This window comes from Pristis pectinata, chromosome 4 (assembly GCF_009764475.1).
Source record: "Pristis pectinata isolate sPriPec2 chromosome 4, sPriPec2.1.pri, whole genome shotgun sequence".
Classification (NCBI taxonomy): domain Eukaryota; kingdom Metazoa; phylum Chordata; class Chondrichthyes; order Rhinopristiformes; family Pristidae; genus Pristis; species Pristis pectinata.
In genome coordinates this window covers 50,935,337-50,950,419 of record NC_067408.1, presented here as the reverse complement: position 1 = coordinate 50,950,419, position 15,083 = coordinate 50,935,337, and the positions used below count along the sequence as shown (strand labels likewise).

Here is a 15,083-nt window from a genome sequence, read left to right as displayed (position 1 = left end):
TGGAGCATATAAATTTGTCTGACATTCCAGTGCAGTACTGAGAAAGTCCAGTGAGATGGCAAACAAAAGATCTGCCTCCCTGGCCTGGTGAGCGTTAAAAATTTCCACAAATACTGCATTATGCAAGCCAACACTCCCTCTTCACAACATGGTGGTAAAAACAGATCAATCAGTTGCAGTTTATAGAATCTTGTTAAATACAAGATACCTGTTGCATACATGCAAAAATAATTGCTTCAAGTCCCTTCATGGCACTTGAAATATTTTGAAAGGGCATTTTTTTTTTTAAAAGGCATTTTTAAAAATTCCTTGGTTTTACTCAAAAGCCACAAGTTTAAGAGCTGTTTACCGGACTGCCTGGGTGATCGGTGTTATCCCGTGCACTGCCCGGAACTTCCCGTTTTGGGCTGCTCATGCCCATGTTGCATTCTGCTTCCTTCACCAAGAAGAGTTGTTCATCCAGAGCTTCCTTCTGGAGCTGAAGCTTCTGCGTGTAACCAGTTTGCACCTCTAGCTCTTTTTCCAGGGAAAAGATTGTTCGATCTTTAGCTTTAATCTCATCCATCTTGAAACACAAATTTTAAAAAAGGTTTCAAACACCAGTGTAAGTGAACAGTTTCCTCTGTCCTCCATTGTCACTCTGTATTGCAATTTACTTCAGCAAACTAACACAATACAAATTTCTGCTGAAATGTATTGACTAAAGAACTATGAACTCGTCCATCTTTACAATTGTTTCATCAGCAGAAATATTTTATTCCACTGCCTTTTTAGTTAATTTATTAAAATAGAGTACACAAACAAGTTTGTGGTGTCAATATAAAACTCTGCAGGATGCATCAGTACATTTGGATTGTTGGTATGCCTGTTCACATACTGAGGACAATATGGTCTTTGGCATGCAAAATGATTTGTTCAGTCACTAGAATTTGGCTGGGTGGTGGTAAATTAAGGGTTTAATAAGGTGGATTATTGCCCTTTGTGGGTCAACGTGCTGGGGCATTTGCTAATGTCTGGCACTTTCTGATCTTCTCGAGTTTGGACCCTTTGCATATTGAAGATGTGCCTGTCATGGGGACATTTCAGGACAAGGTGTGACAGCTGACTTTCAGACAGAGTCTGGACTATATTAACAGTGCATGGACGGATGATTTGTTATAGTCAGACAACAAGTATCCTTCATCAATAGGTAGACCCACCAAGTAAGCCTTTGAAAGAGAGACAAACACACACCTGTGTGAATCCCCACAGCATCCAGAGACCCTGTGATCTCTGTCTCAGAGGCCGATGGCAGAACATCCCTCAAGAGGGTGAACCCTCGCAAGGCGTCAGACCCTGACAGTGTACCTGGCAGGGTACTGAAAATCAGTCCCAACCTACCGGCTGGAGTGTTAAAGGACATCTTCAACCTCTCACTGCTGCAGTTGGAGGCTCCCACCTGCTTCAAAAGAGTATCAATCACACCAGTTCCCAAGAAGAGCAGAATGAGCTGCCTCAACGACTATCGCCCAGTGGCACTCACATCTACTGTGATGTAGTGGCTAGAATTAACTTCCACCTGAGCAAGGACCTGGACCCGCTGCAGTTGCCTACCGCCACACCAGGTCTACAGGGAACTCAACTTCACTGGCTCTCCACTCTGCTTTGGAGCACCTAGACAACAGCAATACATATGTCAGGCTGCTGTTTATCGATTACAGCTCGGCATTCAACACCATCATCCCCCTAGTACTAATCAATAAGCTTCAAAACCTGGGCCTCTGTACCTCACTCTGCAACTGAATCTTTAACTTCCTTATCAGGAGACCGTAGTCAGTGCAGATAGGTAGTAACATCTCCTCCTTGCTGACAATCAACACAGGCGCACCTCAAGGGTGTGTGCTTAGCCCACTGCTTTACTCTCTCTACACTTATGACTGTGTGGCTAGGCGCAGCTCAAACACCATCTATAAATTCGCCGATGATATGACTGTTGTTGGCAGAATCACAGATGGCAATGAGGAGGCGTACAGGAGTGAGGTAGTTCGGCTGGTTGAGTTGCGACACAACAACAACCTTGCACTTAATGTCAGCAAGATCAAGGAATTGGTCGTGGACTTCAGGAAGGGGAAGTCAAGAGAACACACATCAGTCCTCATTAAGGAGTCAGCTGTGGAAAAGGTAAGCAGCTTCAAGTTCCTGGGTGTCAATATCTCAGTGGATCTATCTTGGGCTCAACATATTGTTGCAATAACAAACGCGGCACACCAGCGGCTCTACTTCATTAGTAGTTTTGGTAGGTTTGGTATGTCACCAAAGACTCTTGGAAATTTCTATAGATGTACGGTGGACAGCATTCTGATTGGAGCCTCCGTACCAGGCAGTGATGCAACCAATGCGCAGGATTGCAAGAAACTGTAGAGGGTTGTAGACTCCACCAGCTCCATCACGGGCACAACCCTCCCCACCATTGAGGACATCTTCAAGAGGTGGTGCCTCAAAAAAAATCGGCATCCATCATTAAGGACCCACGCCACCCGGGACATGCCCTCTTCACGTTACTACCATTGAGAAGGAGATACAGGAGCCTGAAGACCTACACTCAATGTCTCTGCTTCTTCCCCTCTGCCATCAGATTTATGAACGGTCCATGAACACTACCTCATTATTCCTCTTTTACACTATTTTGTAACTTATAGTAATTTTTATGTCTTCATGTCTTGCACTGTACTGCTGCTGGAAAACAACAAATTTCACGACATATGTCAGTGATAATGAACCCAATTCTGATTCTGACCTGTGGAAACTGTGGGAGAGCCACAACAGACACAGCAGTTTAGTATGGAAACTTGTGCAGATTAATTTCTCAAGCCAAAGTCAGAGTTTTGAAAGGGAGCCCGTAGGGAGAGTGGATCTTCTGATAGTTATCTTCCAAAATTTTAGAAATTCTGGATTGGTCCCCAACTACTTAAGAAAGGAGTGAGAGAGAAAACAGGAAATTACCAAACAGTTGATCTCATATCAGTAGAAAGGGAACAGCTGGAATTTATAATGAAGGACGTAACAACAAAACCACTTGAGAAGAATGATAGAATTGAGCATAGTCACCATGGATTTATGAAAGGAATATCATGGTTGTCTTATCTATTGGAATTTATTGCGAATGTGACTAGTAGAAAAAATATGTGGGGGCAGTGGATTATTTACATTTTTGGAAGACTTTAAGAAAGGTCAACAAGGTTAGAGCAAATAGAACTTGCGGTATGATTCTGGCATGAAAAAAGAAATGATGAACAGAAAGCAAAGAGTGGGAATAAACAGATCTGTTTCAAGTTGGCAGACTGTAACTAGTAGGGTACCATAGGGATCAGTGCTTGGTCTTCAACTATTTACAATCTACAGCGACAGTTTGGCTAATGGGACAATTGCCAGATTTCAAAGTTTGTTGATGAATCATAACGAGGTGGGATTGCAAGTAGGGAAGAGGATTAAAGAGACTTCAAGGAATTATAGACAAGCTAAGTGAATGGACAAGAACAAAGCAGATGGAACGTGATGCAAAAAGATGTGAGATTATCCACTTAAGTGCACACAACAAAAATAAAATGTGTTGTTTAAATGGTGTGATTTTTGGAAATGTCTATGTTCGAAGGGTCCTAGTGTTGTACACAAATCACTAAAACAAATGTAGTGCAGAAAACAATTAGGAAGACATATGGTATGTTAACTTTCATTATGAAAGAACTTGAGTGCAGGAATAAAGATATTTTACTGCAATAACATAGGGCCTTGGCAAAACCACAGAGAAGTGTACAGGTTTGCTCTCCCTCAAACTTGCCATAGAAGGGGTGTAATGCAAGTTCATAGACAGGTTCCCTGGATGGAAGGTTTACCATATCAGGATATGTTCATTAGACAAGGTCTGTATTGTATAGAGTTTAGAAGAATGAGATATAATCCCAATCCCAGAGTAGATACATGGAAGTAGATACATAGATACATAAGAAGCCTAGAACATGGGTCACAGTCTCAGAATAAGGGATAGGCTATCCATTTCTTCATTCAGACTTGGTCATTGTGTTCACTCAGAACAGAGACTGATAGATTTCCAAGTATTAAGAGAATCAAGGGATATGGGGACAGTGCAGAACAATAGAAGATCATTTAGTCTTGATGAATGGTGGAGTAGGCTCAAGCAACTGAATGGCCTATTCCTGCTCCTATTTCTTATATTCTTATCAATTCCAAGACATTGTTTATCTGAGTTATTTGTGGTATAATCCCTCTTGAATATATTTATGGGTGAAAATAGAACTTGCTTATACTGTATTCAACATAAACCAACTGTTCCTTTGAAGAACAAGTTCAGTTTGGTCTCTGACATAATTCTTTCATTGGAATCAAAGCTGAATGAATGGAATTAAACTCTTCCCTTTCCTATTGTTAGCTCCAAGCAGAATATGTTTAGGGCAGATCAAATAGGCATCAATCAACAACAAAAGCTGTCAATCAGTTGGCAACCTGAAGCAATTTGATAGGCTGGTGTGAAAGACGGAAGAGTAAAGGTTGCTCCTCTGATGCTGAAGGTAAGTGACGGTACTGGCAGACACACAGCACCTGATCAGTTCTCCAGATGATGGGATCAATGCCTCTGGTTGAACAAGAGTTGGAACATATTACCTAATAGAATGTTTACCTCTCTCATCATTTTAAGCTGAAAAACACCAGGTTGTAGTAATGTTCTTCTTTCCATTCACTTTTTCCACATTTTTATTGAAGGTGCAACACTGATAGACTATTTCATGTTCAGTTACCTGATATCCAACTGAACCTTCTTCAATGCTAGCATGAGCGGCAACTATGTTGGTCAAAGACTATTATGGGATATTACAACTGGGTCTGTGCCTGCTCATTGTCCAGATGTCAGGCTCTATTGAGGGTAAATAGGAAGGACATGTGTGTTTTAGCAGAGGGGCAAAAACTAGCAGAAAAGTAGGTAGAAGGATTAGATGTGTGTTAGATGCATAGAACTCACTGTCAGAGAGGGAAGGAGAGACAGAAACAATACTCACGTGAAGAAAAAAAAATTAGATGTATACTTGAAATATAGTCCTGCAAGGCTATAGTTAAAGTGCTGTAATGTTTCAAGGGAAATGTAGTATGGAGATGTGGTCAGTGTTCAGGGATCTCTTGCAGGATATTAGAGATAAATTTGTCCTGGTGAGGCAGAGAAAGAATGGCAGGGTGAAGGAACCATGGGTGACGAGAGAGGTGGAACAACTAGTTAGGAAGAAGGCGGCAGCATGCATAAGGTGTAAGCAGCAAGGATCAGATAAGGCTTGTGAGGAATATAGAGGAGCAAGGAAGGAACATGAAAAGGCTTTGGCGAGTAGGGTTAAGGAGAATCCCAAGGCTTTTTTCTCTTACGTGAAGAGCAGAAGGATGATGAGAGTAAAGGTAGGTCCGATTAGAGACAAGGGTGGGAAGACGTTCATGGAAGCTGTGGAAGTGGGTGAGGTTCTCAGTGAATACTTCTCTTCAGTATTCACCAAGGAGAGGGTCTTGATGACGCTGAGGACAGTGCTGGCAAGCTTAATGTTCTAGAGCATGTAGATATCAAGAGAAAGGATGTGTTGGAGCTGTTAGAAAATATTAGAACAGATAAGTCCCCGGGGCCTGACGGAATATTCCCCAGGTTGCTTTGTGAGGCAAGGGAGGAGATTGCTGAACCATTGGCTAGGATCTTTGAGTCCTCGTTGTCCACGGGAATGGTACTGGAGGATTGGAGGGTGGCAAACATTGTCCCCTTATTCAAAAAAGGTAGTAGGGATAGTCCAAGGAATTACAGACCGGTGAGCCTTATGTCTGTGGTGGGTAAGCTGTTAGAAAGGATTCTAAGAGATGGGATCTATGAGCATTTAGAGAATCATGGACTGATTAGGGACAGCCAGCATGGCTTTGTGAAGGGAAGATCTTGCCTCACAAGCCTGATAGGGTTCTTTGAGGAGGTGACCAGGAAGATTGATGAGGGTAGTGTAGTAGATGTGATCTACATGGATTTTAGTAAGGCATTTGACAAGGTTCCACATGGTAGGCTTCTTCAAAAGGTCAGAGGCCAAGGGATCCAGGGAGGCTTGACCATGTGGATTCAGAATTGCCTTGCCTGTAGAAAGCAGAGGGTTGTGGTGGAGGGAGTGCATTCAGATTGAAGGGCTGTGACTAGTGGTGTCCCACAAGGATCGGTTCTGGGACCTCTACTTTTCATGATATTTATTAATTACTTAGATGAGGGGGTGGAAGGGTGAGTTAGCAAGTTTGCAGACAACGGAAAGGTCGGTGGTGTAGTGGATAGTGTGGAGGGCTGTTGAAGCTTACAGAGGGATATTGATAGGATGCAGAGCTGGGCTGAGAAGTGGCAGATGGAGTTCAATCCGGAGAAGTGTGAGGTTGTACACTTTGGAAGGATAAACTCCAAGGCGGAGTACAAGGTTAATGGCAGGATTCTGGGGAGTGTGGAGGAGCAGAGGGATCTGGGAGTTCATATCCACAGATCACTGAAAGTTGCCTCACAGGTGGATAGGGTAATTAAGAAAGCTTATGGGATGTTAGCTTTCGTAAATCGTGGGATCGAGTTTAAGAGCCGCAAAGTAATGATGCAGCTCTACAAAACTCTGGTTAGACCACACTGAGAGTACTGTGTCCAGTTCTGGTCGCCTCATTATAGGAAGGATGTGGAAGCATTGAAAAGGGTGCAGAGGAGATTTACCAGGATGCTGCCTGGATTAGAGAGTATGGATTATGAGGAGAGACTAAGGGAGCTAGGGCTTTACTCATTGGAGAGAAGGAGGATGAGGGGAGACATGATAGAGGTATACAAAATATTAAGAGGAATAGAGTGGACAGCCAGTACCTCTTTCCCAGGGCATCAATGCTCAACACAAGAGGGCATTGCTTTAAGATAATGGGTGGGAAGTTCAAGGGAGATATTAGAGGGAGGTTTTTCACCCAGAGAGTGGTTGGTGCATGGAATGCACTGCCTGGGCTGGTGGTGGAGGCTGATACGTTGGTCAAGTTCAAGAGATTGTTAGATAAGCGTATGGAGGAATTTGAAATAGGGGGATATGTGGGAGGAAGGGGTTAGTCAGTCTTAGGCATGGTTTAAAGGTCGGCACACATTGTGGTCCAAAGGGCCTGTATTGTGCTGTATTGTTCTATGGTTCTATGTGGGATTTGGAGGAGCAGCTCTCTTTCAACTGAAGCAATGGGCTGAATGGCCTGTTTTATAATTTTTCTGTGATGTTACTTGACATTTCAAAATGAAACCTGGAGCATTGTAATCAGGAATTCTGGTTGATTTTCTTGCTGACTTCTTTGTGTATGGACATTTTAGCAAATTCTAATTCCTAACAAATCCAACACATGGTGGAAAGTGTTTGAGTCTGGAATATCCCAACCCTATACTCCTATTACACCAGGGTATAAATAATTTGTTCCGAAACGTATAACTAAATGTATAAATAAATGTTCCGAAAGGATTCATTTATGGCCCATCTTCTTTTTCCCGTTTATTAAAAGTTTTAGACCTGATTTGCAAAGTAGGAGCTGCGCTAATAAAAACATGCCATATGGTGCTCCCTGTGAGATTAATACAGTTCATGGAACAGATTAACACCTGTTCAAAATGCATGTCGTGTGAATGTTTTACTCTTTCATAGTTGAACATCACTGGTCACCAATCTTGTCCTTCATTGTTGGGCAACTTTCCATTCTTAAGAAGAATCAACAAATCAGAAATAAAATAATTCAGATCTAGCTTCTGCATCATTGTGAAATGGTGGGATGGCAGAAGGAATAAACAAGAAAAATATGTTATCTCACAATCCATTAGTTTGCTTGGAGATGAAAAGGAACAGAACATCACCAATATAAAGGCGAGATTAAGCACAGCATATTCAAGTAATAGCTACTTTTCTGTGTCACACCAACTCCACACAAATTGTGGGGAACATAAGGCTTCAGTTACTACTTAAAACCAATTCTTGAAGATGGTTAATTATGCTTTCCATACCTTGCCACTTCTAGTCGATATAAATGTACCTTCTGATATATTTTGAGAAGTGCACCACCGTTCACTTTTCTTCTCCAGCCAATCTTTTAACAGTAACTAAAGGAAATTCTCTAACTGGAAAATGTTTTTACTGGAGGCAGGAGGCTTCAAATGCTAGAATCTGGAGCAACACAAAAAGTGCTGGAGGAACTCGGGTCAGGCAGCATCTATGGAGGGAAATGGACAGTCAACGTTTTGGGTCATCTGGGCCCAAAACAGGTCTGGGTCTCAATCCGAAACATCGACTGTCCATTCCCTTTCATAGTCCTGCCTGACCTGCTGAGTTCCCCCAGCACTTTATGTGTTGCTAATGTTTCTTCTGGATCAGTCTATCTTGTCTAGTGAGGAACTCATTGTACTTAATAAAGATCAATAAGATTCACACATTGATACATCTGGCAGTGGCAAAGGTTTGAACTGTCTACATTTTGACCATAATTGTTGATTTATTAATTCATCTCTTCTTCCAGTGTGGTGTACTTCCAATGGTCATCACATGCAATATTCATTTTGGCACAAAAAAACCCAACCAAATCTAGTTTCATGAGGCCTCATAAGTGCAACATTATTAATTTAGAAATATTAATACCCTAACAACATGGTGAAAAATATGAGAGGAACTTTCATTTGTTCAGAGGAAGATCAGACCAGTTCTTGTAATGTGATGTGGAGTCTCTGATGTGCCATGCAACCCTTCACCACAGATTACAAGAATGTAGCTGATGTAGCCAACTTTATTAAGTTGTTTTATAAGTTTTTAATCGGGAATAGTGAGGGCTGGATTGTGCAGGCACGTGACGTCGGCAGGTAAGGCGCGGGCAGTTTAAAAAGCAAACCGCCATATCCAGTGGGCAGTGGAGTGAGAGGGAGCAGAGTGGTCGGGCTTTGGCTCAAGGGGCTTAGGCACTAAAGGGGCAAGGCAGGTGAGTAGCTGGTAGGTAGGTAAAGGTAAGATTTACCTGTTATCTGTTATAAATTTTTAAGTAGAAAAACAAGGGGCGAGAAAAGAATTAGTTCAGATGGAGGACATGGTGGTGTGCTGCAGCTGCTTGATGTGGGAGTTTGTGGACCTTGCTGCGGTCCACGATGGCCACATCTGCAGTAAGTGCTTGAGGCTGGAGGAACTTCGGCTCACAATCGATGAGCTGGAGTTGCAGCTTCAAACACTGCGCAGCATCAGGGAGGGGGAGAGTTTTGTAGATACTGCACATAAGGAGACATAAGGGAGATAACCTGCCGGGGCCTAGCAGCAGTAGCCAGGTCTATGGCACAGGGACTGGTCCTGCTGCTCAGAAGGGAAGGGAGGAGAAGAGGAAGGCAGTAGTGACAGGGGACTCGATAGTCAGGGAAACAGGTGGGAGGTTCTGTGGCAGTGAGCATGAATCCCAGGTAGTATGTTGTCTCCCAGGTGCCAGGGTCCGGGATGTCACTGATCGGGTCCACAGGATTCTAGAGCGGGAGGGAGAACAGCCAGAAGTCGTGGTTCATGTTGGTACCAATGACATAGGTGGGAAGAGGGATGAAGTCCTGAAAAGTGAGTTTAGCGAGCTAGGCAGAAGGCTGAAGAACAGGACCTCGAGGGTAGCGATCTCGGGATTGCTGCCAGTGCCACGCGATAGTGAAGGTAGGAATAGGAGGAGATGGCAGATAAATGAGTGGCTGAGAAGTTGGTGCAGGAGGGAAGGTTTTAGATTTTTGGATCATTGGGATCTCTTCTGGGGAAGGTGGGACCTGTACAGAGAGGACGGGTTACACCCGAACCTGAGGAGGGCCAATATCCTTGCGGCCACGTTTGCTAGGGTGGTTCAGGAGGGTTTAAACTAGATTGTGAGGGGAAGGGAACCAGAGGAGTAGGTCAGAGGAAGAAGGGGATGGGGAAAAGTCAGATCTGACAGGTAGAGAGGCTTTGAGGAAGGAGGAGCAGAGTACAGGGTATAAAAGTAGTAAGGTGGATGGGCTAAAGTGCAGTTACTTAAATGCGAGAAGCATCAGGAATAAGGGAGATGAACTGAGAGCTTGGATTAGTACATGGGACTATGATATTGTGACTATTACAGAGACATGGCTGACATCAGGACAGGAATGGATATTGAATATTCCTGGTTTTCAGTGTTTTGAAAGGGATGGTGGGGGGGGGAGAAGAGGAGGAGGGGTGGCGATACTGGTCAGGGACACTGCTACAGCTGTAGAAAGGGTAGGTAATGTAGAAGGATCCTCTTTAGAGTCAATATGGGTGGAAGTTAGGAACAAGAAAGGGGCAGTTACCCTCCTGGGAGTATTCTATAGGCCTTCCGGTAGCAGGAGGGATACTGAGGAGCAGATTGGGAGGCAGTTTTTGGAAAGATGCAAAAATAACAGGGTTATTATAATGAGAGACTTCAACTTTACAAATATTGATTGGCACCTACTTAGTGCCAAGGGTTTAGATGGGGCACAGTTTGTTAGGTGTGTCCAGGACAGATTCCTGTCACAGTATGTTGACAGGCCGACTAGAGGGAATGCCATATTAGATCTAGTTTTAGGTAATGAACCAGGACAGGTGACAGATCTATCAGAGGGTGAGCATTTGGGGGACAGTGACCATTGCTCCATAACCTTTAGAATTATCATGGACAGGGATAGGAGAAAAGAGGATGGGAATATATTAAATTGGGGAAAGACGAAATATGAGGCTATAAGGTGAGAACTTGGGAGTGTGAATTGGGGTGACATTTTTGAAGGGAAATGTACTATGGAGATGTGGTCGATGTTCAGGGATCTTTTGTAGGAAGTTAGGGATAAGTTTGTCCCAGTGAGGCAGAGAAAGAATGGTAGGGTGAAGGAACCGTGGGTGACGAGAGAGGTGGAACAACTAGTTAGAAGAGAAGAAGGCAGCATACATAAAGTGTAAGCAGCAAGGATCGGGACAGGGCTCGTGAGGAATATAGAGTAGCAAGGAAGGAACTTAAGAAAGGGCTGAGGAAAGCGAGAAGGGGACATGAAAAGGCTTTGGGAGTAGAGTTAAGGAGAATCCAAGGCTTTTTTCTCGTATGTGAAGAGCAGAAGGATGGCTAGAGTAAAGGTAGGTCTGATTAAAGACAAAGGTGGGAGGATGTGCCGGAAGCTGTGGAAGTGGGTGATGTTCTCAATTGAATACTTCTCTTTCAGTATTCACCGAGAGGGGTCTTGATGATGCTGAGGACAGTGTTGGTAAGGGATAATGTTCTAGAGTATGTAGATATTAAGAGAGAGGATGTGTTGGAATTGTTAGAAAATATTAGGACAGATAAGTCCCTGGGGCCTGACGGAATATTCCCCAGGCTGCTTCGTGAGGCATTGGAGGAGATTGCTGAACTGTTGAGTCCTCGTTGTCCACAGGGATGGTACTGGAGGATTAGAGGGTGGTGAATTTTGTCCCCTTAATTCAAGAAAGGTAGTAGGATATCCAGGGAATTACAGGCCGGTGATCCTTAAGTCTGTGGTGGGTAAGCTGTTAGAAAGGATTCTAAGAGATAGGATCTATAAGCATTTAGAGAATCATGGACTGATTAGGGACAGCCAGCATGGCTTTGTGAAGGGAAGATCTTGCCTCACAAGCCTGATAGGGTTCTTTGAGGAAGTGACTGGGAAGAATTGATGAGGGTAGCGTAGTGGATGTGATCTACATGGATCTTAGAAGGCGTTTGACAAGGTTCCACATGGTAGGCTTCTCTTCAGAAGGGTCAGAGGGCAAGTGGATCCAGGGAGGCTTGGCTGTGTGGATTCAGAATTGGCTTGCCTGTAGAATGCAGAGGGTTGTGGTGGAGGGAGTGCATTCAGATTGGAGGGCTGTGACTAGTGGTGTCCCACAGGGATCAGTTCTGGGACCTCTACTCTTCATGATATTTATTAATGACTTAGATGAGGGGGTGGAAAGGTGGGTTAGCAAGTTTGCAGATGACACAAAGATGGGTGGTGTTGTGGATAGTGTGGAGGGCTGTTGAAGCTTGAAGAGTGATATTGATAGGATGCAGAGCTGGGCTGAGAAGTGGCAGATGGAGTTCAATCCGGAGAAGTGTGAGGTCGTACACTTAGGAAGGACAAACTCCAAGGCAGAGTACAAGGTAAATGGCAGGATTCTGGGCAGTGTGGAGGAGCAGAAGGATCTTGGGGTTCATATCCACAGATCACTGAAAGTCGCCTCACAGGTGGATAGGGTAGTTAAGAAAGCTTATGGAATTTTAGCTTTCATAAGTCGTGGGATCGAGTTTAAGAGCTGCGAAGTGATGATGCAGCTTTACAAAACTCTGGTTAGGCCACACTGAGAGTACTGTGTCCAATTCTGGTCGCCTCATTATAGAAAGGATGTGGAGGCATTGGAAAGCGTGCAGAGGAGATTTACCAGGATTAGTGAGTATGGATTATGAGGAGAGACAAAAGGAGCTTGGGCTGTTCTCATTGGAGAGAAGGAGGATGAGGGGAGACATGATAGAGGTATACAAGATATTGAGAAGAATAGATGGAGTGGACAGCCAGCGCCTCTTTCCTAGGGCGCCAATGCTCAAAACAAGAGGACATGGCTTTAAGGTAATAGGTGGGAAGTTCAAGGGAGATGTCAGAGGGAGGTTTTTCACCCAGAGAGTGGTTGGTGCATGGAATGCGCTGCTTGGGGTGGTGGTGGAGGCTGATACATTAGACAAGTTCAAGAGATTGTTAGATAAGCATATGGAGGAATTTAAGTTAGAGGGATATGTGGGAGGAAAGGGTTAGATAGTCTTAGGTGTGGTTTGAAGGTCGGCACAACATGGTGGGCCGAAGGGCCTGTATTGTGCTGTATTGTTCTATGGTCCTTGCCTGTTTGTATTCATCACACAGTGGTCATTGGTATGTGGATCCAGCACGGAATAATTTAGTTTCATGTTATTTAGTAAAAAATGAATGTGTCAACAATCTCTGCCATTACATTTCAATGAGAATAATCACAAGAGTGTTACCATTATTATAGCTAATAATGTCCAATATCATTGTTATTCTTAAGTTACATATGCCTTTGAAGATCAAGTTGCTAGGATTATATGTTGTACATTTTTTTTGTATATATCTGTAGTTCAGCTAATCCCAAAAATAGGGAACCAAAACCACAGCTGAAAAGAAAATCTTATGATCATCTGAACTGAGGTTGCCATAATCATTCATTGAGCAAGTGAACTGAGGGGTCATCTCTGTACTTCTACAACAATATGCTGCAGAATTCAAAAGTTGCAAATCGCAATCCAAGTTCTACCCTGCAAATTTCAAAAACAGGCTGTAGATTATACCAACATCTCACAGGCAAGTTGTATTCTATCCAGAAATTTCCAATAATGCAAATTTTAAAATCTTTCTACTTTTAATAAAAAGTAATGAAAAATAATCTTCACTAAGCTCTCTGTCACTTTTAACAATGAAAATTCATGTCACTTTCAAGATTTATCAAGGTTACAACATCCTAGATTTATAATGAAAAGCAAACCCATTCAACAGTTAATGGAACATTGATGCCAATCAAACTCCCGAAATCAATGGTGCTCACCAGCCTACGGATATCCTTCTCAGACTCCCATTTGATTTTGGCAATGGCCTCTTGATGGGAATGATGTTCACTCCTCAAGTTCCCAGCTTTTATCTTGTCTGCCTGAATCATGTTGCTCAGTGACTCCTCCACCTGTTTCTTGGCCGATTTCAGTTCACTTATTTCCTGCAACAGTTTAAGGCGCTCAGAGTCAAATGCTTTCCGAGCCTCGTCCCGGGCCTCATTAGACAGCGCTGTTCTTACTTTGTCACTGCTGCCATCTCGCAGTGCATTCACAAGTGACTTAAATCGTTGAATCTCTTGGTCTTTGATTTTGATCGTGCGTGCGAGTTCCTGATCATGCTGTTTTATTAATGTCTCTCGAACGGACTGGAGTTCCTTCATTTTATCCTCATGGAGTTTGCTCTTCAAGTCTGTGACCATTGCTGTGTGTTTGTGCTGCTCTTGCTCTCGTATACGCTTTCCCTCTTGTACCTTCTCTCGCTCAAGTTTACTAACCTGGGAACAGAACAACACAGGAAATTGGAGTGCTTGAACAAATATTGGCCCCAGTTCTAAAATGTTAGATTTCAAACCACAACTTTTTCCAATAAATCGGGCTAAATATCCCCAAGAAAATTAAGGAAATCTAAATCCTGGTATTTGAGATGAACAAAGAATCAATGAATATCACAGTCATCTCACTTTTCATTTGAGAAACAAAGGACTTGCAGATGCAGGAATCTAGATGAAAACACTGTGATGCTAGAGGAGCTCAGCAGGCCAGGCAGCATCCGTGGAGAAAGCAGGCAGTCAATGTTTCGGGTCAGGACCCTTCTTCAGGACAGTCTTCACTTTTCATCTCATTGTGAAATCAAATGAATGATTGGAAATTGAATAGGGAAGTGTTAGTTGGGATGGGAGTAATTTTATTTACACTGTCTTCCTTCAGCTCTTTGTATCATAAAGTATATAGAAAGTTCTTAGGTGACAATATTGAGAGAACTGATTTCTGGCTGAGTAACCTTTGCAATAATTTCAGACTTAATGTAGAAACGAGGAAGGATGGTCATCAATCTCATCTAGGTTTATAATACAGCCTAGATGAATGAAAGACCAGATGAATGGGATTAATTGGATGGCTTCTTTCACAAGGACAATAGGCTGATTGGCCTCCATGTGTGTTTTATCTGTGTTTTTGGTCTTCCTCTGTACAAACTATTTAGAAACGAGAGCTAAAATTTATCTTTTGCATGCACAGTTCCCAAGAGACCAGAAATTATGATCCTGAGTTGATCAAGAGAAACTTTTACTAGCTAACATGATTTATCCTGTAGAAACTGCATACAGCTGTGTTCCACCCATTCCACTAATCTTTTATGATGGAAATCTAATTCCACCGGAGAAAGAAGCGTGTTCTGTTTTTTTTTAAGCTTTCTGTCCTCCTCTCTAGATGTGGATTGTTTCGTGGCTTGGTGGTGCAGTTCA

General features: G+C 43.0%; 1 protein-coding gene across 1 annotated transcript in view; it reads right to left on the bottom strand.

Annotated features, from left to right (window-relative positions):
• The window catches only part of LOC127569745 (janus kinase and microtubule-interacting protein 2-like), a 190,559-nt gene that overhangs the window by 71,784 nt on the left and 103,692 nt on the right, over positions 1-15,083 (bottom strand). Inside the window, 2 exon segments of the mRNA XM_052014582.1 lie at positions 350-565; positions 13,617-14,114. Coding sequence (XP_051870542.1) covers positions 350-565; positions 13,617-14,114 — 714 coding nt within the window.